The sequence below is a fragment of the Diplotaxodon limnothrissa genome, linkage group LG13 (genome assembly GCF_057381915.1).
Source record: "Diplotaxodon limnothrissa isolate DT_005_m linkage group LG13, D_limnothrissa_male_GT1.1, whole genome shotgun sequence".
Taxonomy (NCBI): domain Eukaryota; kingdom Metazoa; phylum Chordata; class Actinopteri; order Cichliformes; family Cichlidae; genus Diplotaxodon; species Diplotaxodon limnothrissa.
In genome coordinates this window covers 14151101-14179090 of record NC_140608.1, presented here as the reverse complement: position 1 = coordinate 14179090, position 27990 = coordinate 14151101, and the positions used below count along the sequence as shown (strand labels likewise).

Genomic DNA, 27990 nt, shown 5'->3' with positions numbered 1-27990 from the left:
CTTTGGTTTTTGGAGCATGCACCCTGATCAGAATGGGACACAAAAAACAGCAAACGAGAAAGAAACAGCTTCACTAGTTAGCAGTTTGTCAGCCTGCAGCTTGTTTACAGTTCAGCAGCTTCAACCTTCAGCAGCCTCATTCAAATGCATGACTACCCAAATCTAATCAAATTGATTTTGATCCAATTGAATCTGACTTTTGTTCCACAAATGAGTCTCGGTTCAGAAGACAGTGAAGACGTGCTGAGGAGAAGTGGAAACATAACAGGAAAAGGGGTCTAATGAGACCACTCCCTCCCTTTCCTGAAACACATGCCCTTTGGTGGGCTGTCCCCCAACACTGCAAAAACTGCATGGTAAGACTTATGCAAGGCCTTCTCTTTTGTGAGAAACCCATCTGCACGACATGTTGAACTTTAAACACGTGAGTGTGGAGGAGTGTCTTTGTGCTGGTGCAAAGCTCGATGCTCAATGACTTTGCTAAATCTGTTGGATGTTCTCAGTGGCTCATTAGGAGAGCTGTAGTAGACTTTTTGAAGACACTGTTATCCAACTAAAGAACATCTGCCGAAAAAGAAAGAAATCAGCATTCGGGACATGACTATCAGTTCTTCTATTCTTTACACCAATCCAGTATAAGTGTCTTTTCTCTGCAGAGGGAATAAGCAACTTTTTCTTTCAGCTTAAAAGCTTCATGGATCAAAGTCCTTCACAGCCACATCCTGTAATTGTCAGTGGAGTGTGGGCGGACAGAGGAGAAAGCAGCAGTATTTGAGTCAAACGCGGCAGTAGCGGAGCAGAGGGTGAGAGGCGTCGGGTTGTCCGGTCAGCTGAGGTCGACTGAAGCCATCACTGTAAAGCATGTGTGCGGCAGCTCTGGAGGAGTACTGTGGGTCCATTTTTTGGGTGAGTTTAACAAACAGAAATAACTAAGAAGTAAAAAAGTAACTTTTAAGAATTGAGGAAAACTTGAAGAATTTAGGTAAATTGATTCACTGTGGCCTCCAGTGTTTTTAGCCTCTTGAGATTGAAAATCACTCAATAAGCTGATGCAAACACATATGTTTAGTAACCTACAAAGTAAATTGTCTGGAAAATAAGTTGAGAATTGCAAAAGATAGACACAATATCTTAAAACATCATGCCAGAAACCCGCTGATGTCATAGTGTAGCCAGATGTTTGAAGTCCTTTCTGTGCTTCTTTCTATGCTACTGTATGACAAGAGAGAAAATCTAACCTATTTGAGACAGATTAAAAGGCAGCATACATTGAAGACTTTGTCAGAAAGATTACACAATAATGAACAGCTGTTCATTGTTATCATTATAGAAGGTTGTGCTTCCTATTTTTCATAGGAAGCATGAAGTGGATTTTCCAAGAATACAGAAAAATAGATGATTAAGTTTTATACAGAATTTTATCATAAGCAGCATCAGCATTTCCTCCCCTTTACACATAGTAAATATGTGACAGGCCAGTAATCACTAGGACATGACGTAACCTGTGACTCGGCCACAGCTTTAATTCTGTGTTATTATAGATTTTTAAATAAAAACACTTGTTAAAGTACATTCAGATATGTGTCGCTTCAGTCACATGATGTTTGCTTCAATACAGTAATACATTAGCCATTAAAAGAGTTATGTATCGCTGTTAGCCACCTTCAAAAAGAAAACACAAAATGGTAAGGATTGCTGCTTTTTTCACATAAGCTACCATGTTATACTTCTAGTTTGAACTGTTTGGTCTGACGATAGTTAAACTTCGAACCATTTCTAGACTTTTTCAAAAATAATTTTACACATTAAACGTTTTAATCTGTGATAAACGGAGTCTGTGCCTGTGATTTAATATTGGTGGGAGATTGATGAGATTTGCCAGCAGGATTTTGTGATGCATGTGTGTTTGTGTGTGTGTATGTGCCCTTCAGAATGCTTCATATCTGGAGCGACCAGACCCAGACATCCCAGTATGTGTGGAACAGACAGTTCTTGTCTGGATACCTCTGGGCTTCCTGTGGCTCTTTGCCCCGTGGCACCTGGTGCCTCTCTTTAGAAGGCCAAAAGTAAACACAAAGCACCTGTCCAAGCTTTACATCTGCAAACAGGTAAGAAATACTCTCTGATAAAGACATCCCATCAAAAACACAAATGCTTAATTTTATAACTCAGCTGCCTGTTTTTTGGTTTCAAATGTTTACACCACGCATCTGCAATCTGGACCTTAACATGGAAAAATTGTCTTTTCTGTCGACATTTTAAACACTTTTTTTCAGAATGTGAATGTAAGATAAGGTTCAGCAGTTAAAGTTTGTACATCATTTTGTACAAACACATGCAAGGAAAATTCTCCTATAAGGTTTGTGAGTTTATTATAAATGCATGTACTGTGTATGTGCTGTTCTTTCGTGGAAAGGCCAAGAGATCCACACCAGAAGAACAAAGAGATGTGTCATTCCTGCACTCTGTAATTTCAGCAGAAAGGCAGGCATCTGTTATCAGTTCTCCAAAACCTTGAAGGGAAGAACTCAGTTTGTTTTCCCATTGTTACGGATTCAAATATTGGGGATGGATACAAGAGGAAAAACCAAAATAACAACACTGGTCCGGCCGGGTTGAGTCAAACGATGATTTTAATGATCACATGCGTGGGAGACGGACACCGTACGCAGACAGCATCAGATCTCAAAATGGTGGAGCATTGATCAAACTCTTATAGCCTCTAGTGGCCCCCACCTAATCATAAAAGCCTAAACATTCACATTCTTTCTCTCACACGGCGCCTAAGCTACGACCTTGGCTCCCTGTTTATCTGCTCCTGCTGAGATGGGGCAGAAAACCTCTCCAGTATGTTCTGTTCTCTTCTAATCAGACAAATAAGGCGATGACTTTCTGCGAACAGTATTTCTTATAACTCAGCACTATAATGCATCATATAACAATATCATTCATTCACAATAAATCAGCAGTCTAATGTAATGCAAATCAGTTTAACAAATTCAATAGTTATCACCTTCTTGTAATTCAGGAGAATAATGCAAACTAAAACTACATAATAATTCACAATCTTTAATTAGGGGTCTAACATGGCATAAAATAATATTATAATCCCACAGTCCCCCTGTTGAGCTCTTTAGAATAAAGCTTCAAGCAATGTTTAATGCAATGCTTGTTATATGATTCTGATGTAACGATAATGCTGATGCTGAAATAACAGTAAAACACCCCCTTTTGTCCCGTTTATAAACTTCACACATAAACGTTTATAAATGCCTCTTTTAAATTATATTTCCCCCTGTTTTTCCCTTACTGACCACAGCAGGGGAAGCTTTGTTTTGATTCAGCCATGAATCCAGCTCACCTGATTCATCACTGAGCCCCACCGTCACTGGTAACTGACAGAGTGGCGCTGCATACTCGTCCTTTAATGTCACTATTTCCAATCTGTTAATTAGAGTGCTTAAACATGAAGTAGACTACGTCCACAACAAGTCAATACAGCTGTAAATGTGGCCAATTATCAATCTATTACCAATCAATAATGAAAAATAGCTTTTATTTTATTTTATTTTAGTCAATCACTCACCCAGAGGATCTCCAATCCCAGAAAATTCCTTCTCCTTATTTAATGAGTCCGTCCTCCTTCCATGCCTTGGTAACTGGTCCACCCAGAGCCATATCATCTTGAAATATACATACAACAAGCCAAACCACACCTTGGTCACACCAACCCTTTTCCGCCCTGAAGATGTCCAACGCCATCTTAGTCTGGACCAAGGTTTTAATAGTTTTGCAATTTTCATTAGTTTTTATTTTTATTTAGTTTCGACTTCAGATTTTCAATTTTCTGTCAGTTGTAATTAGTTTTTACCAATTGTTTGCTAGTTTAGTTTAGTTTCTATTTTTTTGAAAATCCTTAGTTTCAGTTTAGTTTTGATTAGTTTCAGTTATATTTTTAGGTAAGCTAGGTTAGCCTTCTTGTGTGAGCTTTTCAAGTGCACTTTAAGGTTTGTGGGATTTTTTCCCTTTAGAAATGTCCCTCATAATTTGTGTCTTTCCACTACAAGACACTTGCTTTATCCAAAACACAGTCATATTCAAAGTAATCCCAAATTGGACTCTGGCGCTTTCTCCCGACTTTTCCTGACATGATTCTGTGCGTGGACGGAGCAGCAACACAGACGACTCGACTAACGTACTGGCCACCTGCTGGCATAATGAGACAGCAAGAAAAAATCTGGAAACTAAACTTCATTTTCACCCTTGACTATTGTAGGACACGCACACATCAATGAAACTAAACACATTTTTGCTATAAATTCAGTTAATTTTAGTTAGTTTTGTGAACACTCATTACAGTTTTAGTTAGTTTTCCTTTTTTTAATTTTATTTTATTTTCGTTAACGAAAATGTTTTTTCACTTCTAGTTTTCGTTATTTCGTTAGTTTTCGTTAATGATAATAACCTTGCTCTGCACACTGGAATAAACATAATCAACACGATCAACATTTTACTGCGTGTTATTTCACCATCTTATCGATTCCAATGCTCCATCCTTATTTGGTTTGCGACATTATGTTTATCTAGAACTCCACTCTGTCTCTAAATGTTTGAAGAATTTTTCATGTTTGGGGTCAAATTTTGAGAATTTGACCATAAATGAAATTTATGGTGTCATCACCCCCTTCGGGGCTTACTTTTCCCAGTGTTGATGATATTCCTCCCTATTCTTTGCAAGTGCCCCCTTTTGGTGGCGAGAAACTGTTGGTGTGGTCAAGTGGGTGCTGTAAAAACAAAAGCTCAGGACAGAACAGTTATCAGTCATGTAGCCTACTTCATACAAAATTAGCATATATTTGATTTCATATTGATCCTCTGAGTGTAATGGTACATTTTAATTTGAATTTATCAAAGCTAAACACAATAATTTTTCTTTATTTTGGTTTTGTTCTTGTGCAGCACCACCTCTCAGCACATGCCCCTGTCGGTTCTATCCTACTTTTAAATTGCTGACTATTTCAAGAAAGCACCTAAAAAACGGGGACCAGTGTTTATTATTACATATCTCCATTTTGAATGTGACAAGCCTACCATTTCCCTGTTATCCATAGATATTAATGGAGTTTTTTGGCTTTTTTTTCCCCCCCTCTATAACAGTTAATTGACTTTTTACAGAGGCCCGCTATGGTTAATAATAACATGTTCAGTCATGAGTGAAATCAAAGCTTTTCTTCACTTTAGCATTTAACCTTCCCAACAATATAATGTGATATATTAATCGAAACACAGCTACTAAAACACAATATTCTTAATGCAAACATCAGTAACTCAAAATTAGCAACCAAAGGGTTAAGTCTGCAGTTCACACTCATGTGAAGCTACAGCCTCCCCCTTCAGTCCCTGTCATCCTTCTGTTCCTGTAAAAACAAAACAAAGCAAGACAAAACATCCACCCTTTTTTTACAGGCTGGGTGAATTGTTTGTGGACATTTACTAATCCTAAAGTCAGTACCGTTTTTTTCTCAGTAGCTCCGGCCTGATTTCAAGTCCTGTGTCTGGGACTCCAAGCCTGACTGATGGGTTCGATTATCAGCCAGCTCCTCCTGAGCCATGCTCAGTTTCTGCTCTGATGCCTTAAGCTCTTACTGAGGGCAGAAACCTCAGAGTCTTTTCCGTACAAGTCAGATTGAAGTCCATTGATGTTTCTCTTGCTTTGCTTCCACGGCCTTCTGCAGCTCTGCTGTTCGGCTCTTCTCAGAGGTCAGCTCCTGGCCGAGCCCCGACACCTGTGCCTGCAGCTTATTTTCTTCTGGTGCTTTTGTCCATTCTGAGGTGCCTCCTGACCTCAGTTACTTCTCCTGTCTCTGGCACGCCCTTTTTGCCGCCCGATCATCCGTGTTGGTCCGTCACTGTCCTGCACAGTTTTAATGCAGAGTTGTTAAGGTCAGAATTCTTTTGCTCGCCCTCACTTTTCATCTGGGCTTAATGGGCGTCTCGTCACAGCTCTGTCAGCTGAAGCTGTCTGGAAATCTCCCCCGTGTAGTGAAACAGGCCTTGGGTTTAACGCTCTCTGTCTCCGCTGCATGAGATCGTTTTCCTGCAGCAGTGTTGACATTTTCAGGTTGTTGTTGTGGGTCCAGCTGCTGTAGCATTTGGTCAGGGTCACATCAAAGATGGTAGAGGAGAGCAGGAGTCCAGGTCAGCCTCGGCTTTCCGGGCCGACAAAGCAGCCTGTAATAAAGCATAAAGAGAAAAAACAAAAACAAAACAAAAACAGACGAACAGGAAAATGATGTTGTGTTGGCTGTGTTATTCAGAGAGGGGAGAAACAACGGGGCCAGGCCCTGTGTCAGCCTTCTCTCCCCCTTTTTTTTGGTTTTTCTCACTATATAATCAACTCATAACCCACCAAGTTGACAGGACAACACAGGTACATGTTAAAATTCATAAGCTCATGTTTAAAAACCCAAAAAGGAATTTTCTTTCATTCAGTAATCACTTGTATTAATCAATCAGCAGAAAACATGTCACAATTTGAATCTTTTTACCACTAAATCTGTCGTGTCATCACTGGTTGGTCAGACCAGTGTCCCTTTTTTTTTTAAAGTTAAGTTGTTGTCCTGCAACCCAGAGAGTTTATTTGTTAGTAGTGGGTAAACTTTATCATTTAACAACAGGTGTATGTTAAGTATCGCTGCTTTAACTTTGCTGGAAAATCTTCACGTGTTCATGAATGTAAGCTGTTTCTTCATTGCGTGTGTGTGCGTTTGTAGGTGGGTTATTTTAACTTTTTTCTCAAACGAGGCATTTCTCTAACACGTGCCTTTCTTATATGTTTCTTTGGTTGTGTGTGTGTGTTTTTATTTTGTTTCCCAAAATTTGATTTCCCACCTTAAATAACAGCATTCCATGTCTACAGCCAGGAGTTAGAGCTTGCTTGTGAGATTCAGGGACACATGGTGCCAATAACAATTCAGTCAAAAACTTGCCTGAAAATTTCCAGTGATGGTAACCAATAACTGGAGGAGAAGATGTCCTTTAAGCTTCTTTTCCGGGTGGGGACAAAGTGAGAGGTCAAGCTGTAAACTTTTGAGCCAAAGCTTGGCCTGTCTGTCGTCCCAATTCTGTTTATGCTTTTGCCGCTGTACTCAGGTTTCCAGGTTGAGAGAAATCCACCTGTATTAAAACACTAAAAAATTCGCTTAGTATTTCTTTTCTGAAAACATCCATTCGCTTCATCTGCCTAGATTTTACTCTCTCTCTCTCTTGGTGCACATTTCACACAGTCAGGCAGTTGCCTTTTATGGGCATGCAGAGTTCCTGTCTCACACACACAGCTACTCACTCCAGCAGCTGCAAAGCTGTCTTCACGTCCTCTCTCCACACTCTCCGCCACAATCCTCCATTAATTTGAATGTATAAAACCAGTAATAATTATCCCTAGAAACACACCCTCAAGAAAATTCACTGTATTCAGTCATTTATTCATACTCACTGTGACAAATGCAATTCATGTAAAGAAGATCCCCTATAGGTGAAATTTCAATTCGGCATGACCCTGAAATAAGCATGCCTTTTATCTAAGTAAAATGAAATTACTACACCACCTCTAGTGCTGAAATTCGTGCTTGATCAAACCTTTTTGGGTTTTTAAACATGAGCTTATGAATTTTAACATGTACCTGTGCTTGAGCAACCACTAGTTATTCTGGAGTGCCCCAAGCTCCACAGTTACCAACTGACTATCCCTCAAAGAGGACAAGGCCTAGGCGTCCCCGGCCTTGGCAAGCGTTACCTCTGAGCACTGCGCTTCTTAGAAGCCTCTAACTGCCGTCCTATAATAATTTATAACACTTTAAAACAAAAGTCAACCCCCCAAAACAAGGGTATGACTGAGGCAGGTGCAACCTAGTGGTCAATGGAGCCTCAAACTCACAAAATGACCAACTCAGGTCCAACCATAACCAATGGAGCCTCTAACTTACAAAATGACCAATTCCCTATCAAACTACTTGAGCCTCTAACTCAATTTCTTAGCAGCCTCTAACTGCTTTAACTGCTTAGCAGCCTCTAACTGCTTTAACTCATGAGATTTTTCATCAAAATCAAAACAGACATCTACCAGTAATTTCAGTGAGTAGACTTTAATTTTATCATGTCCAATTTGGCACACTTTGGAAATCGATTCAACAGGTAGTGCCTTACCTTCGTATAAGCCGGCTTATGCCCACTCACGTCAGACCACTGGCTCGTGCCTGTCCGTTCGACAACCTCGGACTGTCCAAACCTCCAACTTCCACCCCAATACCACAGGACGAGCCCCCAAACTGTTACGGATTCAAATATTGGGGATGGATACAAGAGGAAAAACCAAAATAACAACACTGGTCCGGCCGGGTTGAGTCAAACGATGATTTTAATGATCACACACGTGGAAGATGGACACCGTACGCAGACAGCATCAGATCTCAAAATGGTGGAGCATTGATCAAACTCTTATAGCCTCTAGTGGCCCCCACCTAATCATAAAAGCCTAAACATTCACATTCTTTCTCTCACACAGCGCCTAAGCTACGACCTTGGCTCCCTGTTTATCTGCTCCTGCTGAGATGGGGCAGAAAACCTCTCCAGTATGTTCTGTTCTCTTCTAATCAGACAAATAAGGCGATGACTTTCTGCGAACAGTATTTCTTATAACTCAGCAGTATAATGCATCTGTGGCGTGGGTGTGGTCCTTGGCCAGCTGCAGAGGAGGCGTGACGCAGTGAGCTCCCGGGGCGGCGCAGGGGCGGGGTGAACAGGTGTGCTGGGATCTGACAGTGATTGTGTCTCTTTATGTGTTGGCAGTGACAGACGGAGACGGAGGTGACAGCAGAGAAAGAGAGCGCGGAGTATATGTGTCCACGTTACCCCGAGTTTAATAAAAGGTTTCTGCATTGTCAAAGTCGCTCCGGCTGGTATTTCTTGGGTCCACCGTTACAGCATCATATAACAATATCATTCATTCACAATAAATCAGCAGTCTAATGTAATGCAAATCAGTTTAACAAATTCAATAGTTATCACCTTCTTCTAATTCAGGAGAATAATGCAAACTAAAACTACATAATAATTCACAATCTTTAATTAGGGGTCTAACATGGCATAAAATAATATTATAATCCCACACCATGAAAACATAAAAACACAGTACTGGTTAAAATCTATGAAAAGGCATTTTAAATAAAATAACATGATTTATTCTCATGTCTGGTCTGTGTTTTCTTCCTTCAGCTTGTGGCGTCTCTGTTGTTCCTGACGGCCATAGCACACCTGGGAGTCACACTAGGAGAAGATTTTGGTCCAAACAGTGACCAATCTTCAGAAAATGCTGCTGCATACTACGCAAATCCAGTTTTATTTGCAGTCACATGGGTAAATAGAGCAACCTTTATATTTATTTATTTAAATTTGAAAGGATTTGTTTTTATGTTCTGATGTGTCTTCTTTGTTAGATCCTTGTCCTGCTTTGCCATGAAGGATTAAGACGGGAAGGAGCAATAGACTCTGCCTCTATTTTCCTCTTCTGGTTGCTCCTTGTATTGTGTGACATCTTTCCTTTCCAGACCCTCCTACGAGAGGCTCTCAGACTGGTATGAGTGAAGACATGTAATCAAGTTGGATTAAAGTAGAAGACAAATAGTAGATTTACTCAGACATGGTGCAATAACTTGATATGATTGACTTTTAGCTCTCTATGTGTTGCATAACACACCATTTTCATCTTCGGGACCCTTTAAAGTTTTTCTTTCTCTCATTTTTGGCAATTAGGGCGAGGTCCGTGATGTCCCACGTTTCAGCCTTTTCTACATTTCTTTTGGGCTTGAACTGATTTCATTAGTTCTTTCTACTGTGGCTGATATTCCCCCAGAAGCTAAAGACTTTATAAAAAAGGTACCCTTTATTTGTTATTCATTTTTGTTTGTTTGTTTTCAGAGGATTAAGCTCATAAGCATATATTAACGTCCTAAGACCTGAACTCTTTCATGGCACACATTTTCAGTCGTTCTTTGCTATTTGGGCTGATTGGGACCTGATGAATGTAAAAACAAAGAATTACCAGATTTTTTTTTACTTGGTTTCTGAGAGCAAAATTTAGTATTTTGGTCTAGACAACCCAAAATGTGATGTCCACATATGTGGAAGCCAGGCCCTAGGGGGTTAAATATGATATGATATGATATTGCGCTTTTTTTTAATCCACAGAATCCTGAAGCAGGTGCAGCATTTTTGAGTAGAATCACATTCAACTGGTTAAACAGGTAACATTAAGGTCACTATAGTCGGAATCTTAACAAGCACCTACATATGTGCTCCATGTCTTCAAAGTTCTCATTGTTTTTACAGTATGGTCTTAAAAGGCTACAAACAACCTCTGGTTCAGGAGGACATGTGGGATCTGAATGAGAGTGATAGCACTGCTTTCATCAATGAGCGTTTCCAGCATTTCATGAAGCCTGAGTTGGATGCAGCTAGGGTCCGCTTCCAGAACAAGATGAAAAACAAATCAGCTAAAACCAGAGACAGTGCCCAGGAAGACCCACAGCAAAATGGGCTTTCCAGTGGTCTGGGGAAAGGAGTCAGTCAGGATGTACTAATGATGGTGAGAGCATTTAATCAAAATCACTTCCACTCACATGTACACTATATTGAGCTACAGTCCAAACACATTTCATTAACACCACTAATCAACATCACTATGTTTTTTTTCTGAATAAATCTCATCAACTGTGCTTAAACAATCTGTTCCTTTAGGAGGAAAGGGGGAAGAAGGAAGATGAAAAGAAGAAAAAGAAAAAGGACAAAAACAAGGAGGAAGAGAACTATCCCAATTCATGGCTCATTGCCACCCTTTACAAGACCTTTAAATGGATTCTGATCGAATCTGCCTTCTTCAAACTTGTGCAAGATGTGCTAACCTTTGTCAGTCCTCAGCTCCTTAAGTGAGTAAAGTATTGCAAAATATTACAGAATCAAAAGTACAGAAACACATAAGAACAGTGTTGCTTCTGTTGCCCATGTAAACATTTTTAAAAATCCATTTAGCTGTCCTTGAAGGTTTTTAAAATCAACATTGTCAAAGCCTTTGGGTTAACTATTCACTATTTATTGATCAGTTTAAACAACTGATAACAGGAGTGCCTGAATGGAAAGAGAAAATTGCTAAATAAGTGTTAAAAAGGAAGCAGGAAAAAAGTGAAGGACACATAGTAGAAAGTGTTGAGATGCTATATCCATACGTTTTCTTTTTTTCCCCTAGATTGATGATCTCCTTCACTCAGGACAAATCCAGATATGCCTGGGAGGGCTATTTGTATGCAGTGTTGCTGATGGTGGTGGCTCTGCTGCAGTCTCTGACCCTGCAACAGTATTTCCAGCGCTGCTTTGTGTTGGGCATGAGGGTTCGCACTGCACTTATGGCTGCTGTGTACAAAAAGGTAAAACAAACGGGATTGATAGAATGACTTTTGTTTGACTTTGGTGTAAAAAAAATCAAAGACTACGTAATATAAATTACTTTAACATATCAGAAGTCATAAATTACCAGTCATTGCTTTCTGCTTAAGTTAATTGTCAGATGCTTTAGTTAAAAATCGCTTTCATCAGCACGAGTACATACTTATCACTTACAGGATAAATCTGTCTGCTCTGCCAGTAATACTTTCACTAATGATCTGATTGATTAACTCTACGAGTTCAAAAATCATTTTTGGCAACAACCCTCACCTTAATTGTGACGAATTATGATGCAATTAGAATATATATTTAATATATATATTTATATTTTATTACATTTTTCTTGCAATTCTTATATACCAGGAAATGAAGAAAATACTCATTCTAACATTGCCAAAAACTTCATGTACCTGCCACTTTTTGGCTGATATGCTTTTTTTAATTCCTTTTCTAAGGCATTAGTGGTGTCCAATGACACTCGTAAGGAGTCAACAGTAGGGGAAACGGTGAACCTGATGTCAGCAGATGCCCAGCGCTTCAATGATGTGACCAACTTTATCCACCTGCTGTGGTCCTGCCCTCTGCAGATCATCATATCCATTGTTTTCCTGTGGCTGGAGTTAGGGCCTTCTGTGTTGGCAGGACTGGGAGTCATGGTGTTAATGGTTCCAATCAATGGATTTCTGGCAACCAAGGCCAGAAAACTCCAGGTTAGCAGAGCTGCCAAATCATTTCTGTGTACAATCAATAGGTGTCTGAACAATGACACACATTTTTGTAGGTTTGACTTTCAGGTTTAAGTCAAGAGGCTTAACAAAGTTATTGCATGCATTACAAGAATCTTTTTTTCAGTCCCCATTTTTTTAGAGGCCCAAAGTAAGTATAGTAGTATCAAAATGATACTCCAATAAGCAGAGCTCATTGGAAGGAACTCAACATGATTCATTGATATATAGGATTTCATTAAGCTATTCAGCGATTAGAATCTGAGAGTCCATCACAGAAGAACGGAAACCCAGTGGTAATAGGAATTAGGGCAGGACCCACGGGGGTCTAGAAGCTGTTGGTAGAGATGAAGATGGAGGCTTGGATGGAACCCAAGTAATAGAGGTGTTGAAAGATGATTGGACTAGACCAGTGATGTCAGCAATGAGCTGGACAGTGTGAGAAAGTAGAAGTGATGTAAAGCTTTGATTAGCCACCAAACACCTGGGAAGCAGATAGACGTGTGACTAAAAATGTTCCTTAATAAACTTCCATATGAACTTCATTTGTTTTTCCTTGGGTAGGAAAAAAACGTCACTTAGAGTCTACCGTTAAGAGGGTTTACAAAAAACGGCAAATCAAATGAAGAAGTAGAGAAACAGAAATCAGCCAAACATGATGGAGACAATGGCATAGGCATGCATAGCTGCCAGTGGGACTGGATTGCTACTGTTTATCGATGATGTGACTGGTCATGAAAGTAGCGTGATGAACTGTTAGGTATACAGGGCTATTCTAAGTGCTAAATGCTCAGAAACCGAATGACTGACACTGGTTCAGTTCAAATGGGTAATAATCCAAAGCATATCAAGAATTTCTAAAGACAAAGTAATGGGATATTCTTCAATGGCTGAGTTAGTCAACTGCTGTCAGCCCTATAGAACATGCTATTCACCTACTGAAGGCAGAAAGAGTCACAAACAGTGAGAAACTGAAGATGGCTCAGGCGTGGCCTGGCAGACAATCTCAAGGGCGGAAATAAAGCATTTGGTGATGTCCATGGGTTATAGACTTTGGCGTCCGTGGACTAAAGAAATGATTGTCCATTTATTTAAAACAGTCCTTATATTTGAAATTGTGTTTACTTTGAGTTACAATAAATATCAATGGCTTTAATTTCCAAACACTTAATGATTAATTTGTTTAATGTTTTAATCAAGGCTGAAAGTCTGCATTATTAATGTTAATTTTCTGTATTGCTTGTTTAAAGAGCTACATTGTGTCTCTTTTCAGGTAGAGAACATGAAGTTTAAAGATGAGAGAATGAAAATCATGAATGAACTTCTAAACGGGGTCAAGGTGAGCTCCCTTATTCAGTGTATCTATGGTGTATGTAGATGCCTTCCTTACATGTAAGGCTTTGATGCTTCATGAAACTGCATTCAGTAACTTGGACCATAAGTGCTTCCTTCTGTCTCACTGCCTCCTCACTGTCTTTTTCTTTTGTCTCCCACCAGATTCTGAAGCTGTATGCTTGGGAGCCATCCTTCCAGAAGCAGGTGGAAGACATTAGAGGGGAAGAACTAAAAGTCATGAAGAAGTTTGCCTACCTGACAGCCGTGTCTACCTTTATCTTCACCTCTGCTCCAGCTCTGGTGAGTTCTGTGAAGGGATGTCATTGTAGAGACTAGATTCCAATGGTAAACAACCTTTTTTCTTAAACTGACTGTACTTGCAGGTTTCTCTGGCCACATTTGCAGTATTTGTTAGTGTGAGCAAGGATAATGTGTTAACTGCTGAGAAAGCTTTTACTTCCATCTCTCTCTTCAACATCCTCCGATTTCCTCTTGCCATGCTGCCCATGCTCATTGCTTCCATTGTGCAAGTAAGTGAACAGAACTAGATGAGACACATGTATCAAGCCTGTGATAACATCAAACTTAACCTGTTCTTTGAATTTTCAGACAGCAGTGTCTAAGAAGCGCCTGGAGAAGTTTCTGGCAGGGGAAGACATCGACAGTGACATTGTGCGCCAAGACCCCAGTTTCAGTATGTTCACCATTAGAATTTGCACTTGTTCTACAGCTGAAGATTGAAGCTTAGTCACAGTTTTTATCATCTGTTAAGCTCTGTCTTGGTCTGTGTTCATTTTTTAGATACTGCTGTGAGCATATGTGATGGTTCCTTTGCTTGGGAAAAAGATGCAAAGCCTCTGCTGAAAGAGTATGTCTGTGTTGGTCATCAAAAAGTTACTAGTTAACTTAATTAACTGTGAGATGTTGCTTCAGGCACTTTTTAAAAGTTTTTCCTGTCTGGCTAAATTCAAACTCAGGATATGTTTAAAAGTTCACACAAATTTTCGTTTTCAACATATGAAACATCATCTGTGTCCTAGTTTAAATTAAACGTAGGGTTTAAATGATTTGCAAATCACTGCGTGCTTTTTTTATCCAAATGGTACACTATGTTCCACACATTTATGAAACACAGTTGTATTTTTCCTACTGTTTTTACAGTAATGACCATATTTATTATGTGTGTCCAGTGTGAATTTGGACATTGAGCCTGGTCGGTTGGTTGCCGTAGTGGGAGCTGTTGGGTCAGGAAAGTCGTCTCTTATGTCAGCCCTCCTTGGAGAGATGCACAGTACCAAAGGTTTTATCAACATTAGGGTAATGGCTTTTTTTTCCCGTTTGTATCTGACAGTGTGCGTTAAAAAAAAAATCTTTTATTTCAATTATTTTCTTTAGTGTATCAAATGAAGAGCCTTTTCTTATTTCTCCTCAAAACTGATTTCATCGGGAGATTATTATTGTTTATTTAAAGTTTTTATTTGTTTTTTAAATGTAAAGAACATTATTCTTGATCAATGATTTTCTGGGTTTATTTGATGAGTAAAAGTATGGAATTGCCATAAACAGAAGTCAGTAAAGTCAACTGGAAACAGAATACAATAAAGAGCAAAAGACTTTATTGAAGAGAGCAAAGATATTAAAAAAAAAAAAGGCAGAACATACATTATTAAAATGTACAGACCCTAAGATTTCAATGAAACTTGTGTTCTAAACCATCAGTTCTTAGGGTGTTTTTAAATCTTTAAAAGGTTGAGAAATGTAATAACAGTTCCTTGTATGTCTCCTTCTTACACAAGTATCTTTAGTTCAGGTATTATTTCCTCCTAGCCAGTGTAACATTTGTTCTGGATGAAAAACTGCATGAATGCCAAAATTTCTATGGCAAAATAAAAGGTTGGTTAGACATCAGCAAATGAGTTTCACTGTATTTCTTTCCAGGGTTCTCTTGCTTTTGTGCCACAGCAAGCCTGGATTCAAAATGCCACTTTGAAGGATAATATCTTGTTTGGATCTCCACATGAGGAAGAGAGGTTCAAAAAAGTTATACAGGCCTGTGCTCTTGCCCCAGACCTTGAGCTGCTGCCTGGAGGAGACCTCACTGAGATTGGAGAGAAGGTGAGTTGCACTTTGAATTATTCAAGTTTTAGGTTACACAAATATTTTTATCTTTATAAAGATTATGTATATGGTTTTTATTGTTTGTAAAATATTTATTGGTGATATTTTCAGAAATAAAAAAAAATCACATTTACAATGTAGATGTCTGAAAAACTCATGTATCAAATATGATGCACTTGGCATTACAGGGTTAATGCTATATTGAAATGTTGTTCTTGTGCTGAAGGAAAAGCTTCTTTGCATTTAAAAGAAGCTCTGTGTGGGGTTTTTTTTAACCTATTTTTGCCTCTGCTTTTCTTTTCCCCTCCTTTCTTCTCTTCTCAGGGTATCAACCTCTCAGGGGGTCAGAAGCAACGTGTGAGTTTAGCCAGAGCGACCTACAGTCAGGCTGATATCTATCTATTAGATGACCCTTTGTCTGCCGTGGACTCTCACGTAGGAAAGCATCTCTTTGAAAAGGTTATTGGACCCAATGGAATACTTAAAAACAAGGTTTGTGCTTGACTGCTTGTATTGTGATCAACATTAAATATTTCACTTTAAAATAGCTATTATTTGGAAACCGGGCATGTAGTTTGTAATGGAAAAAACTTTTTAACCAAAAGTTGCTGTGTTCGTTCCTTTGGTTTGTTCCTATATAAAATTTTGTTTTGTAGGCTCACCAGTCAACTCTGTCTGTGAAGGTTCTCAGTCAACCAGGTCATCGTAGTCTAAGGAGCTTGGAAAGAAAAGTGTCTGGACTTCTTTCACCTCTCATCCAAGAAACTTCTCCAGGTTCATCCCAAAGACAAAACTCCAAAACACTGTAAAACTTAACAATGTAGTACATGCTGTACAGTGTAGCGAGGAATGCCCAGACCTCTACATTGGAGAAACCAAACAGCCACTTCATAAACGCATGGCACAGCATAGAAGCGCCACCTCCACGGGACAAGACTCAGCAGTCCATCTGCATCTAAAGGACAAAGGTCACTCTTTTTAGGATGCCAATGTTCACATTTTGGACAGAGAGGACAGATGGTTTGAAAGAGGAGTGAAAGAAGCCATCTATGTCCACTGTGAACGGCCATCTTTGAACCAAGGCGGTGGTTTACGACACCAACTTTCTGCCTTCTATAATCCAGCTCTGAGACCCTTCCCAGATGCCTTAATGCCCATTCATATCCTGGGCCATTTGACCTCAGGAAATCACATGATAGGGTGGGGCGAGGTTTTACAGCCTGTTTATCCGAAACCTTGGCTGATAGTGACCTAAACCCGTTTTTATGCCTTGGCTCATGTGTTTAGGTAGAGGATCATCAAGGGGTCCTTTGTCCCACTTTGGAGGGAAACTCCCACAGGGCTTAAATCTGGGACTCTCCACCATTTGACCCTAGAACTGAAGAAGCTTCTCGGATGAGAGGTGAAACGTCTTCAAGCAACTTAAAGAAGTCCAGACGTTTTTCTTTCCAAGCTCCTTAGACTATGATAGAAAATATCACAAAAGTTTGATAACTTTTTAAATGATTTTAAATGATTAAACCAACTGTTGTGAATTCAATCTATGAACTGCAATTTGTTTTCTTTCAGTTTTAAAATAGTGTATTTGTGAATTTTTTTTAACATATGCACTATTTTATAATTTTTCTAAAATACCATTTGATAAAAAAGTTTGGATGTTTTGTTAAATTTTTTAAAATATTGTTGGGTGTATATTTAATTCTTCTAATAATTGTCGAGTGAAACTAAACTTAAACTGATTCAACTGAATTTAGGTATATTTATTCTTATATTAATAACTATCTCATTCAACATATTTATTAATGCCTACTTTAAATTTAATTAATATGCTTTATTACTACTTCTGTGACACCTTCTTTATCTGATAGCCGATACAATACAGTACATATGAATATTTTTATTTATTTGGCTTAAGTAATTTGTGATTTCAAACTTCAGTCTCATATATCTCTGACCATACAGACTCGTATCCTGGTGACTCATGGCATAAGCTTCCTGCCTTACGTGGATGAAATAGTGGTTTTGGAGAATGGAGTCATTTCTGAAGTTGGATCCTATGAAAACCTTCGTGCCAGTGGAGGAGCTTTTTCTAAGTTTCTCGACACATATGCCACTGAGCAGAACAATCAGAGAAATTCAGAAACAGGTGATTGCAACCTTTTCTTAGTATATTAGGAATATGATCTGCACACATTGCTTGTTTTGTTAGTTTTACAACCAAAATCTATGCTAAAATTATACATCACAAATATGAATTAATTAATTACATTTCTTTTCTCATCTTTTAAGGATACTTTGTGTTGATGTTGTTCACATATTGACCCAAATACCATAAATTACTGCCACATATGTAAAACACCATGTATATTGTTAATTTAGGTGAGGGCCAGGACGCAGAAGACTTTGAGCTCATCCCAGGTGGAGACGATGCCCAACCTGACGGTGCTTTGGAGGACACTGTATCACTTACACTTAAGCGAGAAAACAGCATCCGCCGCAGCCAGCGCAATGGCAGGTTCGAGCTTGTTAAAGTTGCAGATTAAACCAGGGAAACAGCTTGTCTCAAATAGCACCTTTAGCAGAATGTGCAACACATATGGACAATATATAATAATTTAATCATGTTTTACCAGATCATTTTTCTCACCTTTTTTAGTGTCAGATTAAGAAGAAATACTTCCATTAAAAAATCTGCAAATGCTGATGAACCAAAGAAAGGCCAGAAGCTTATAGAGAAGGAAACTATGGAAACAGGACAGGTAACACAATGTTTTTGTACAACTAGCGCAAGATTACAACAAATGATTGCCTGTTTCCTGAGTGCCGTCTCGCGCTGATTTCCAGGTGAAGCTTGCAGTGTTCCTGCAGTACCTGCGAGCCATGGGCTGGGGATATTCTGCCATGGTTTTCGTGATTTACTTCATCCAAAACGCTGCTTTCATCGGTCAGAATTTGTGGCTGAGTGACTGGACCAGTGATTCTGTGGAGTACTACAACATGACATACCCTTCCTGGAAGAGGGACACAAGGGTGGGAGTGTTCGGAGCTCTTGGAGTGGCTCAGGGTAACTGAACACTGAATCCTTTTCTATTTGCAAATATTTTCATGTTAATTAAGTTCAAGGAACTGTATGTCTTGGAGAAAGAAAAATTCCCCACCGTAAAATTTGGGATCATTATTAAATTATTAAATCATTATTATCATGGTTTAGATACAACCTAAACATCCAGTTTTGTATATTTTTATATGTGCTCTAGTTTTTATCAGGAGGTCATATTTAAGAACTAGATGGGTATAAATGAGTAAATTTGAGTAAATATTTTGAGAAATTTCTTTGCAGACTTATAGTGATCAAGAGTTTTTGGGGCTCATGTTGTCATGTGTCAGTCTGTGGCTGGCAGAGAGCGGACCCGAATTGCAGATACAGAGACAGGACTAATCTCTGAACAGTTTTATTACCGGGAACTCAGGGAGAAAAATACAAAACTACCAAAGCACAAGCTAAACGTGAATCAGACACTTACTGGTTACAAACAACCAGAGCATGCACATAGGGAAAGCTAGTTGATGTGACAAAGACCAGAGGGAGACTCAGACAATAAGTACACAGCAAGGAATCAAGGCTGAGAGGAATCTAAGTGACCGAAGACAGTAAGCAAAACTTAACATAGCGCAAAAGAGACAAGGGACCATTAAAATAAGACAGGAAATATTGCCTGACAGCAAAATATTATAAACTAAGAACATAAACAGGTATACACTATGACCTTGACAAAAACCTGTGAACTATACACAGACCAAACCAAAACACAGACAAGGACAGAAGATGAGATTGAGATAGTTACAGAACTAAGGACTAAGAATATAAATAACAAAACTTGGGAGCTCAAGGGAAATAAGATTAAACTCAAAAGAGAGAAAACATTAGGACAAGAACATAAAAACTTCACAAAACAGAAATAAAATTCAAAGCCAAAACCATCAAACTTAAAGCACATGGCCCAAAAATCTAGGATCCTAACACATGCGTAGACAGCCATATTAATTACTACTCTTTCTTTCTTGCACATAGGTCTTCCCATCAGTCAAACATATAACATGTGACTTCTCACGGGAAGAAGTCCCGTGAGATGAACGAAGCTCAACCACTCAAATTTTGTTATATTTGATTTTCCCACATACTGATTCTTAATTCTTAAAAACCCATGACAGTTAGCTTATCATCAGTCTATGGACAATGCAAAGCTTTCAGTAATGTAAGTAATAAGGCAATCAAATCATAGAGTATTAAAGCTGTGAGTCATTTGGGTATTCAATTTTAAATCCTGTGGTCTTGTTGCCCCTATCAAAGACCGTTTTCTTCCTACAGCCATGCTATGATCAGATCAAGTTGCCATGACAACTGCCCCCAGCTTCATTTCTTGATCTCCAATGGCTTCTTCTCAAGATATATGATATGTTATTAAGTGGGCTATACAGACCGTATGTCTGTTCATTTTCTCATTTAATAATCTAACTCATATAAAGGCTTCAACTTATCTCAGTAACTGTGATACACACAGAGGATGCCACACCTGAGATTCAGTTTCTCACTAACAGCTGTGTTATTTGAACAGAAAATAAAATAAACTAAATGTCCGGAGGCCTGGCCGAAAGAAACAAAGATGTGGAAGCAACACAATGGGGCGAGAGACCTGGAATTTCCGTCTCTAAACTACTCATAGTATAAGAAACTAGAGGAAAATAGGAAAGATGCTAAAAAGCTGCTTGGGCTGGGCGAAGGATAGCAAGAGCCTTTTCCTCTAAATAGAAGCTCAGTGGCAGACGCATCTGTGAAAGTAGGAGTAAGTACATAAGTGAAAAAGGTGAGAGAAGAGCACAGAGGACGAGAGAAGAAAGAGGAAGCAAACACAAGGGAACAGCACGTAACACATAATTTCTATAGCATGTTCTTGTTCTTTCTTTATTTGCACTTTAACAGTATTTTTTATACTGCGTAAAGATTTTCTTTCTGTTTGACTGGATATTAAAATAATAAAGAAACATTGTGTCCAGTCGATATGCAACTCATTTTATAACAATTTAAATAGTTAATCTGTTTCTCAATAATATCTTATGCTTATGCTTATCTTATACTGTACAATCGTATGCTTACCTTATGCTTGTAGATATACTTGGGTTTTTCCAGTAGACAGTTATTGGGATATTCTGGACTTAAAATATTATTCAATGATGTGTATAAAATTTGCAAATTGCAAATTGTGGTAGAACTTGAAGGCTTGCAGTTCTTCAAGTACTTAAATCATAAAATATCTCATTTCAAATTCAGTGATGTTAAAACCATAAAAGAAAAAGCTAAATTGATGTAGCCCTATTCAACATTTCAGAATAATGCTTGTGCTAACATGGGGCCTAATTTTAGGAACTTTAAGTATTTAGCTAACAGGTAATTAGTGTAAAGAGGGTTTAGAGTGGGTGTCTGTGAGTGTGTGTGTTTGTTTGTTTTTGTTCAGAATAAAAGAGAACACAACTACAGTAATTATTCCCTGAATTATTAAATGCAGGGGTATATTTTCAGCAGTAACTAGTGGATCGTGTTTTAAGATGTACAAAGGTAACTGTCTCTGCATAAGACAGACAGACTCGGGTGTACATTGAAATTTTGTACCTCGTCATTTTATTTGTCCCTTTTTTACAAGCTAAACTTTGTCATTAGGAATATTTGATTTTTCAAACTTGGCAGTTAACTTTAGACAGTTAGAATTTGTACAAGTAATTGTTGCAAATGGCATAAAAAGCACACTTGAGTCTTATGTTTAATGTTCCATTCAAAGTGGATTTTTCTTTGTGAAGAGTATAGAATAATTTAGAAACCCTCCTACCTTTACTGCAGGTCTCTTAGTGTTCGTCGGCACACTGCTCCTAGCAAATGCTTCTGTCGATGCATCTCGTATCCTGCATTCAAAACTGCTTAACAACATCCTGCGAGTTCCCATGGTTTTCTTTGACACCACACCTATTGGAAGAGTGGTCAACCGCTTTGCAAAGGTAGCATTTGTATTTCACTTTTTAATCATTCCTTTTCTAGATTTCATTATTTTCTCATCCTGTGGCTTTTATGTTTACAAGTACAAGATGCAATTATTTTTTAATTCCATTTTTCAAAATTAATAGAAGTGGAATGTTCCCCAGTTCTGCTTAAACCTTTGCATACAGTCCTTCCCAAATGCCTCCTCAAGTATACAAGAATGTACCCTGGTCTGTCTGGAATTGGTACAGGTGTTAGTAGAAACTAGAGTAAAAAAAAAATCAGGATTAGATTATTTTAATGTATTCTGAGTAGCTTGAAAGCAGTGTTATGAGTCATAGTTCAGTTTATATAACAGGGTTTATATCTAACCCGTCTAACAAAAACCAAAGGTCTTGTGTTCTTATCTTGTTTTACCCACCCGCTATGATCGCCATGATGCAGCTCCAGTTGTAAAAACACTTTCATGCTGTGAAAACTTATTTTAAACTCTTTTACAAAACCTTTGCTTTTAGGACGTCATCCTCTCATCTAGCTCTAGAACCTTCTCTCTTCCAGTGTGCTGAGTAGTCTTTGACCAGTTTGATCTTACTATATTCTATTTATCAACAAAAAATTTAATTAGCTTTTGATATATATTTATATACCAACTTTGCCTCAAATTTCAAAGTACACAAAAAAGTTGGTGGATAAACCATTAAAAAAACACAAAAAACACCTCCTTTTATTGACATTTGCACCAAGTTCCTCATTTCAGCAGGTATTGTGTTTTGTTGTGTTATTTAACACTTTTTTTGCTCTTATAATTTCACCATTTTTAATATTACTTTTGATTTTTTTACATGCACTTTATTGATAAAAATGTACTTGACTTGTGTTTTAATAAATACTAACTTTCCAACTATTATCCTAAAGGATATTTTTACTATAGATGAGGCCATTCCTAATTCCGTCCGCTCCTGGCTCCTCTGTTTTCTGGGTGTACTGGGGACGCTATTTGTCATCTGCCTGGCAACCCCTTTCTTTGCCATAGTCATCATTCCTTTGGCAGTGATCTACTTCTTTGTACAGGTAAGCCGAAAGAAGAAGAAGATTTGCCTAACTAACTAAGAATAGGAAACTAATGTTGTTTTGTCTTTCTCTCTACACCCAGCGCATTTATGTCGCCACTTCAAGACAGCTGCGGCGACTGGACTCTGTGTCTCGCTCACCGATATACTCTCACTTTGGTGAGACGGTGTCCGGCCTGTCAGTGATAAGAGCCTACAGGCATCAAGAAAGGTTTCTTAAACACAATGAAGTAACTATAGATGAAAACCTCAAAAGCGTCTACCCGTGGATTGTGTCTAACAGGTCAGATATTCAACGGTGTACCTGCAAACACAGAGAAGCATGTGATGTAAATTGCTCATAAAACTGACCCTAACATTTCACTGTTAGACATTTCACTCACTTGTTTACTCAACAGATGGCTGGCCATACGTCTGGAGTTTGTTGGAAACCTGGTGGTGTTTTTTTCTGCTCTGTTTGCTGTCATTTCCAGAGATTCTATTGACAGTGGCCTGGTTGGCTTGTCTATATCATATGCCCTTAATGTGAGCCATTAAAACACTCATACCTTTATCATTATTTCATCACTGTTTATGTATTTGGTAATACTAAAATCCAGCAATAATTTAAACACTGACGTCTATTCTACACTGTTCTGCAGGTAACCCAGACCCTCAACTGGTTGGTTAGGATGACCTCAGAGCTGGAGACCAATATTGTAGCTGTGGAGAGAGTGAGTGAATATACTGAGCTTGAGAATGAGGTATGTAGAAGATTTTTAATGACAATTCTCTTTATTAGATGAAACTCTACTGTTATCTTAATAAGGCATGAATTTCAAGATTCCTTCAGGTTGTTAGTTGATTGTAAGCACCACAATGCAACGGGGATAAAAACATAATAATAATAATAATACAATTTAGTACAATATCGTACACGTACACTGGGCTTTAGCTGCTGATCTTGAGTAGTGACACATTGTTACCTTCGCCAAAGAGGTTATGTGTTTTTGTAGCATTTACATGCTTGCCGTTCTGTCTGTAAACATGACAGCTGGGAAGTTTTGACTGAATTTTGATTAAACTTTGTTGTTTGAGTTTACAGTGGGATCATGTTAACAATCCACTCAAATATGGCTTACGGCCACCAGGGTCTTCAAGGACAACTCAATGATTTATTGGTTGAAAATGGACAAAAAGCCTTAGAATCTTTGGTGTATATGGTCAACATATAATACTACCATATAAACACCACAGCTACTGCCATTGATTGTGCTGACAACATTTAGATATATAGGGAATGAATAATGGGGACTCTAAATATCAAGTTACTCTGGATCTCTTCTTCAAGGTCAAATAATGACAATCTTTTAATAGGTCAGACTTATATAACATGCCATATATATTTAAATAAACTATGTTAGAAATTTGACTTTGTTTGTATTGGCAACATTTGTTTTATTATGACATTCTTATGTACATTACAATAACAGGTTATAAGTGTTTAAATACGTAGCAATTCAAATACAACTATAATGTTGAAATTTTGTTGCTTAATGCATGTTTATGTAGGTTTTGATATTACTATAATATCTTTGTATGTATATGTGAGTGCTTCAATTTAAGAAAAGATATATTCTAGTGGTTATCTTAGCTAGTCTTGATAACGTCTGCATAATAATGCAGACGTTATCAAGACTAGCTAAGATTCATTTATTCTGTTTGTGTTTGTTGTTACAGGCTGACTGGGTAACTGACACTCGGCCCCCACAGCAGTGGCCAGAGGCAGGAAGAGTGAAATTTGAGAACTACAAAGTGCGTTACAGACCCGAATTGGATTTAGTGCTGCATGGAATCACTTGTGACATCGACAGCACTGAGAAGGTACGTGTTTGTGTGTGTGTGTATCTGAAAGAGAGACAAAGTGAAAGAGAGAGAGCATGCATGTATAAAGTTCATGCAGGATTTATTAATATGTTAATGATTTACAGAGTAACCTCGTAGATCAAATAGATCAAGATATAGAAAACAATATCTAATATGTTTTTCACACGAGATACAGATTCAAATACTATAAAAATTCTTTTTTTTTGCATGGAGGTTGCTTAAATTATAGCTTGGTTTTTTTCCTCTATCACTAGCTTCTAAAATAATAGCGGTTTCTCAAGTGTAGCTTACAGATGGTAGACTTTAAGTTTATTTTTAGTTGAGTTTAGAAAAAAAATAATTTGTATTTTAATGTAACTTTGTCCTATAAAGCACTGACATTCTGTACTTTAGTTTTTTTGATGTTTTACAGTCCAGTCTGTTAATTATTTACTCAAAAAAAAAAAAAAGCCACAGAACAAACAGTAATGACAATAATTGATTTTAAACAAACAGTAAAAAATAATGTAAACTGTCAGCTTGTGTCTTTAGTTGTACATCACTCTATACTATAAACAACTGTGATATCCAAATATGTAACTAGCCTATCTTTAGGATAAAATGTCAAATGACATACTGATAATGTGAAGTGGACACAATGTGAACACCCTGAATACAGTGAAGTCAAAGTACACATTAGAAAAGACAGTCTGTATTGCAACAACATATAAAAGAACAAGATATAGCTCCTTATGTTGTGGAATTATCTACAGTCAGCATTGTTTAATGCCTTTTCTTTACCTGTTGTGACAACAGTTTATGAAAACTTTTTTCAAATATGTGCCAGCTGTTATTTTGATCTTATGTGTTTTCTCTCACTGCATTCAGATCGGTATTGTCGGTCGCACAGGAGCTGGGAAATCAAGTCTTACCAACTGCCTGTTTAGAATTATTGAAGCTGCTGAAGGTTACATCCGCATTGATGATGTAGATATCTCTAAAATAGGCCTGCATGACCTGAGAAACAGACTCACGATTATACCACAGGTATACACATCAATATAGACAATAACCTTGTCAAAGAATTAAGTATATTATTAAAAAAATACACTGACATTTTTAATCCCGTGTGCACAGGATCCCGTTTTGTTCTCGGGGTCACTGAGGATGAACCTGGATCCATTTGACAAGTTCAGCGATGAGGAGATTTGGAGAGCGCTGGAGCTCTCTCATCTAAAGAGCTATGTATCAGGGCTGCAGGAAGGGTTACAGCATGAAGTGGCAGAGGGAGGAGAAAACCTCAGGTGGGTAATAAAATTAACAATACGGCCTCTGTGGTCATTTGAAAATGATGATGACTTCAAACTCAAACCTAGGGAATGTTGGCACATAAGCTGCAAAATTCTTTAGATGTATACCTTTTCCACACTTCATTAGTCTAAACCTAATGCAATTTTCAAAAAAACATGCATGCATAAACTTTCATATACACATGAGTTCCTTGTGTGCTTTTTGCATAAACCCTCTTGAGATATCAATACTTTAATACAATCTTTCCAGTGTTGGGCAGAGGCAGCTGCTGTGTCTGGCTCGAGCACTCCTGAGAAAGTCACGTATCCTAATTCTGGATGAAGCCACGGCAGCTGTTGACCTGGAGACAGACAACCTGATTCAGAACACCATCCGCAAAGAGTTCTCAGACTGCACAGTCCTTACCATCGCCCACCGCCTGCACAGTATCATGGACAGCTCTAGGTGAGTTATACCTTTTCCCTTAACATTTTTGGATGAAATTTTTGGAATTCATGACAATGTTTTTTCTCAGTGGGCTACTATTAAATCCTGTGCTTCTTTCCAACAGGGTAATGGTGCTTGATGCTGGAAAAGTAGTGGAATTTGATTCGCCGAGCAACCTGCTTGAAAAGGAAGGTCATTTCTACGCCATGGCAAAAGATGCTGGGATAACATTAGAAAGCAACACAAATTTATAATGTCTACTTATACTGTTTTTTAGGGAAGATTTACGGCCACAATTTTCTGTGTATGTGTTTTATTTGTAGGTTACATTGTGAAGACTGGATTTTACGTTTATGTAAAGAAACACTGACATATGTATTGTATTTATAGGGAAAAACATAGGGAAAACATATTGTATATGTAACACATTTTATGTGTGAAAAATAAAATTTATTTCTGAAATCATGCTTAACTGGTTTTAAATAAAAAAAACACTCTTTTTTTGACACAATGTTATCAGTTTATGATTGTGCACTTATTTGTATTTTTATATGACAGCAACATGCAAACATCTTGCCTGTGTAAGATCAGGTTCCCACAAACATGTGTATATCCAGGAACTAAAAAAATCAAATAATGAAATCAATTAATACTGATCAGGCCTCTGCATCCATTTACATCCATCTATTAAAACTGGCTTTGGAATGGATAAAACAGGCTAATATTAGGCTTCGGGAATGGTCTTCCCAACCCTAACCTCAACCTTACTGAAAATTTGTGGATTACACTTAAAACCGGGTCTATGCTAGGAAACTCACCCATTTAAACTCTACCAATTCTGTCCAGAAGATGGTCAAATATCCAGCCATAATTACTCCAGAATCTTGTTGACAGCAACCAAAAATGTCACCCTGAGGTGTAACTTACAATATTTGACCAAATATTAGTAGACATGTACTCGGTATGTGTGCTGTACAATCATTCCATCCTGGAAAACGATGACTTCAAAGAAATCATTAAAAGACAAAAAGTGTGTTAGGGGAAAAGTCTTACATAACTGAGACTTATGAGACTGAAGAATTAAGGTAAATTCAAACGAACATATCAGACTAGTAACATACAAAGTAATTTGTCTGGAAGGTATGTTGAGAATGACAGCAAACAGACATAATAGCAGCTCATAATACCATGTCAGGGACATGTTGATGTTGAAGTTGGTATTGAAGTTTGTGGTGTTTTTTTTTTTTTTGAAAGATTACAATGACATTCATATCAATGATGAGTTTATGTATGTTTTTCACCACAACTGTATGTGTACTTATGACAAAGTGGAACTAGAGTACTTTTCAAAACCTTACTGTTTTAAAATATTTATGTAGAAAATAACAGGAAAAGGGATCTAATGACCCCACTCCCTCCAAATCCCTAAATGCTCCCTCCCCTTCCCTTTTCAGTAGGTTTTCCCCCTAACACAGTTAAAAGAGCATGGTAAGACTTATGTAAGTCCTTCACTTTTTTTTCCTCTCTCAGGAGCTTAGTTGCGCAAATTACAAAGCTTGATTCTCTAAATGATTTTGCTTTATCGGTTGAATGTTCTCATTGACTCACTAGAAAGCCTGTAGTGTACTTTTTGTAG

At 38.0% G+C, this 27990-nt stretch overlaps 1 protein-coding gene across 2 annotated transcripts; it reads left to right on the top strand.

Moving 5' to 3' along the window:
• The first annotated feature begins 463 nt into the window (after positions 1-463).
• Positions 464-26755, top strand: LOC146620003 (ATP-binding cassette sub-family C member 2-like). 2 transcript variants are annotated; one of them, XM_085369927.1, is made up of 32 exons: positions 464-906; positions 1932-2108; positions 9274-9414; positions 9495-9632; positions 9811-9933; positions 10246-10301; positions 10387-10618; positions 10795-10982; positions 11300-11477; positions 11952-12206; positions 13495-13560; positions 13719-13856; positions 13940-14086; positions 14166-14250; positions 14358-14424; positions 14747-14873; positions 15495-15671; positions 15999-16166; positions 17637-17820; positions 18054-18189; positions 18331-18433; positions 18519-18738; positions 21568-21722; positions 22618-22773; positions 22856-23055; positions 23171-23297; positions 23414-23515; positions 24492-24635; positions 25506-25664; positions 25755-25921; positions 26178-26372; positions 26479-26755. In XM_085369927.1, exons 1-32 carry the CDS (start codon positions 862-864, stop codon positions 26606-26608), a joined length of 4686 nt encoding a protein of 1561 aa, XP_085226053.1. In that variant the 5' UTR covers positions 464-861; the 3' UTR covers positions 26609-26755. The 2 variants fall into 2 exon arrangements, with proteins under 2 accessions (XP_085226053.1, XP_085226052.1); XM_085369926.1 differs by having other exon boundaries at positions 10387-10642.
• Positions 26756-27990: the final 1235 nt, after the last annotated feature.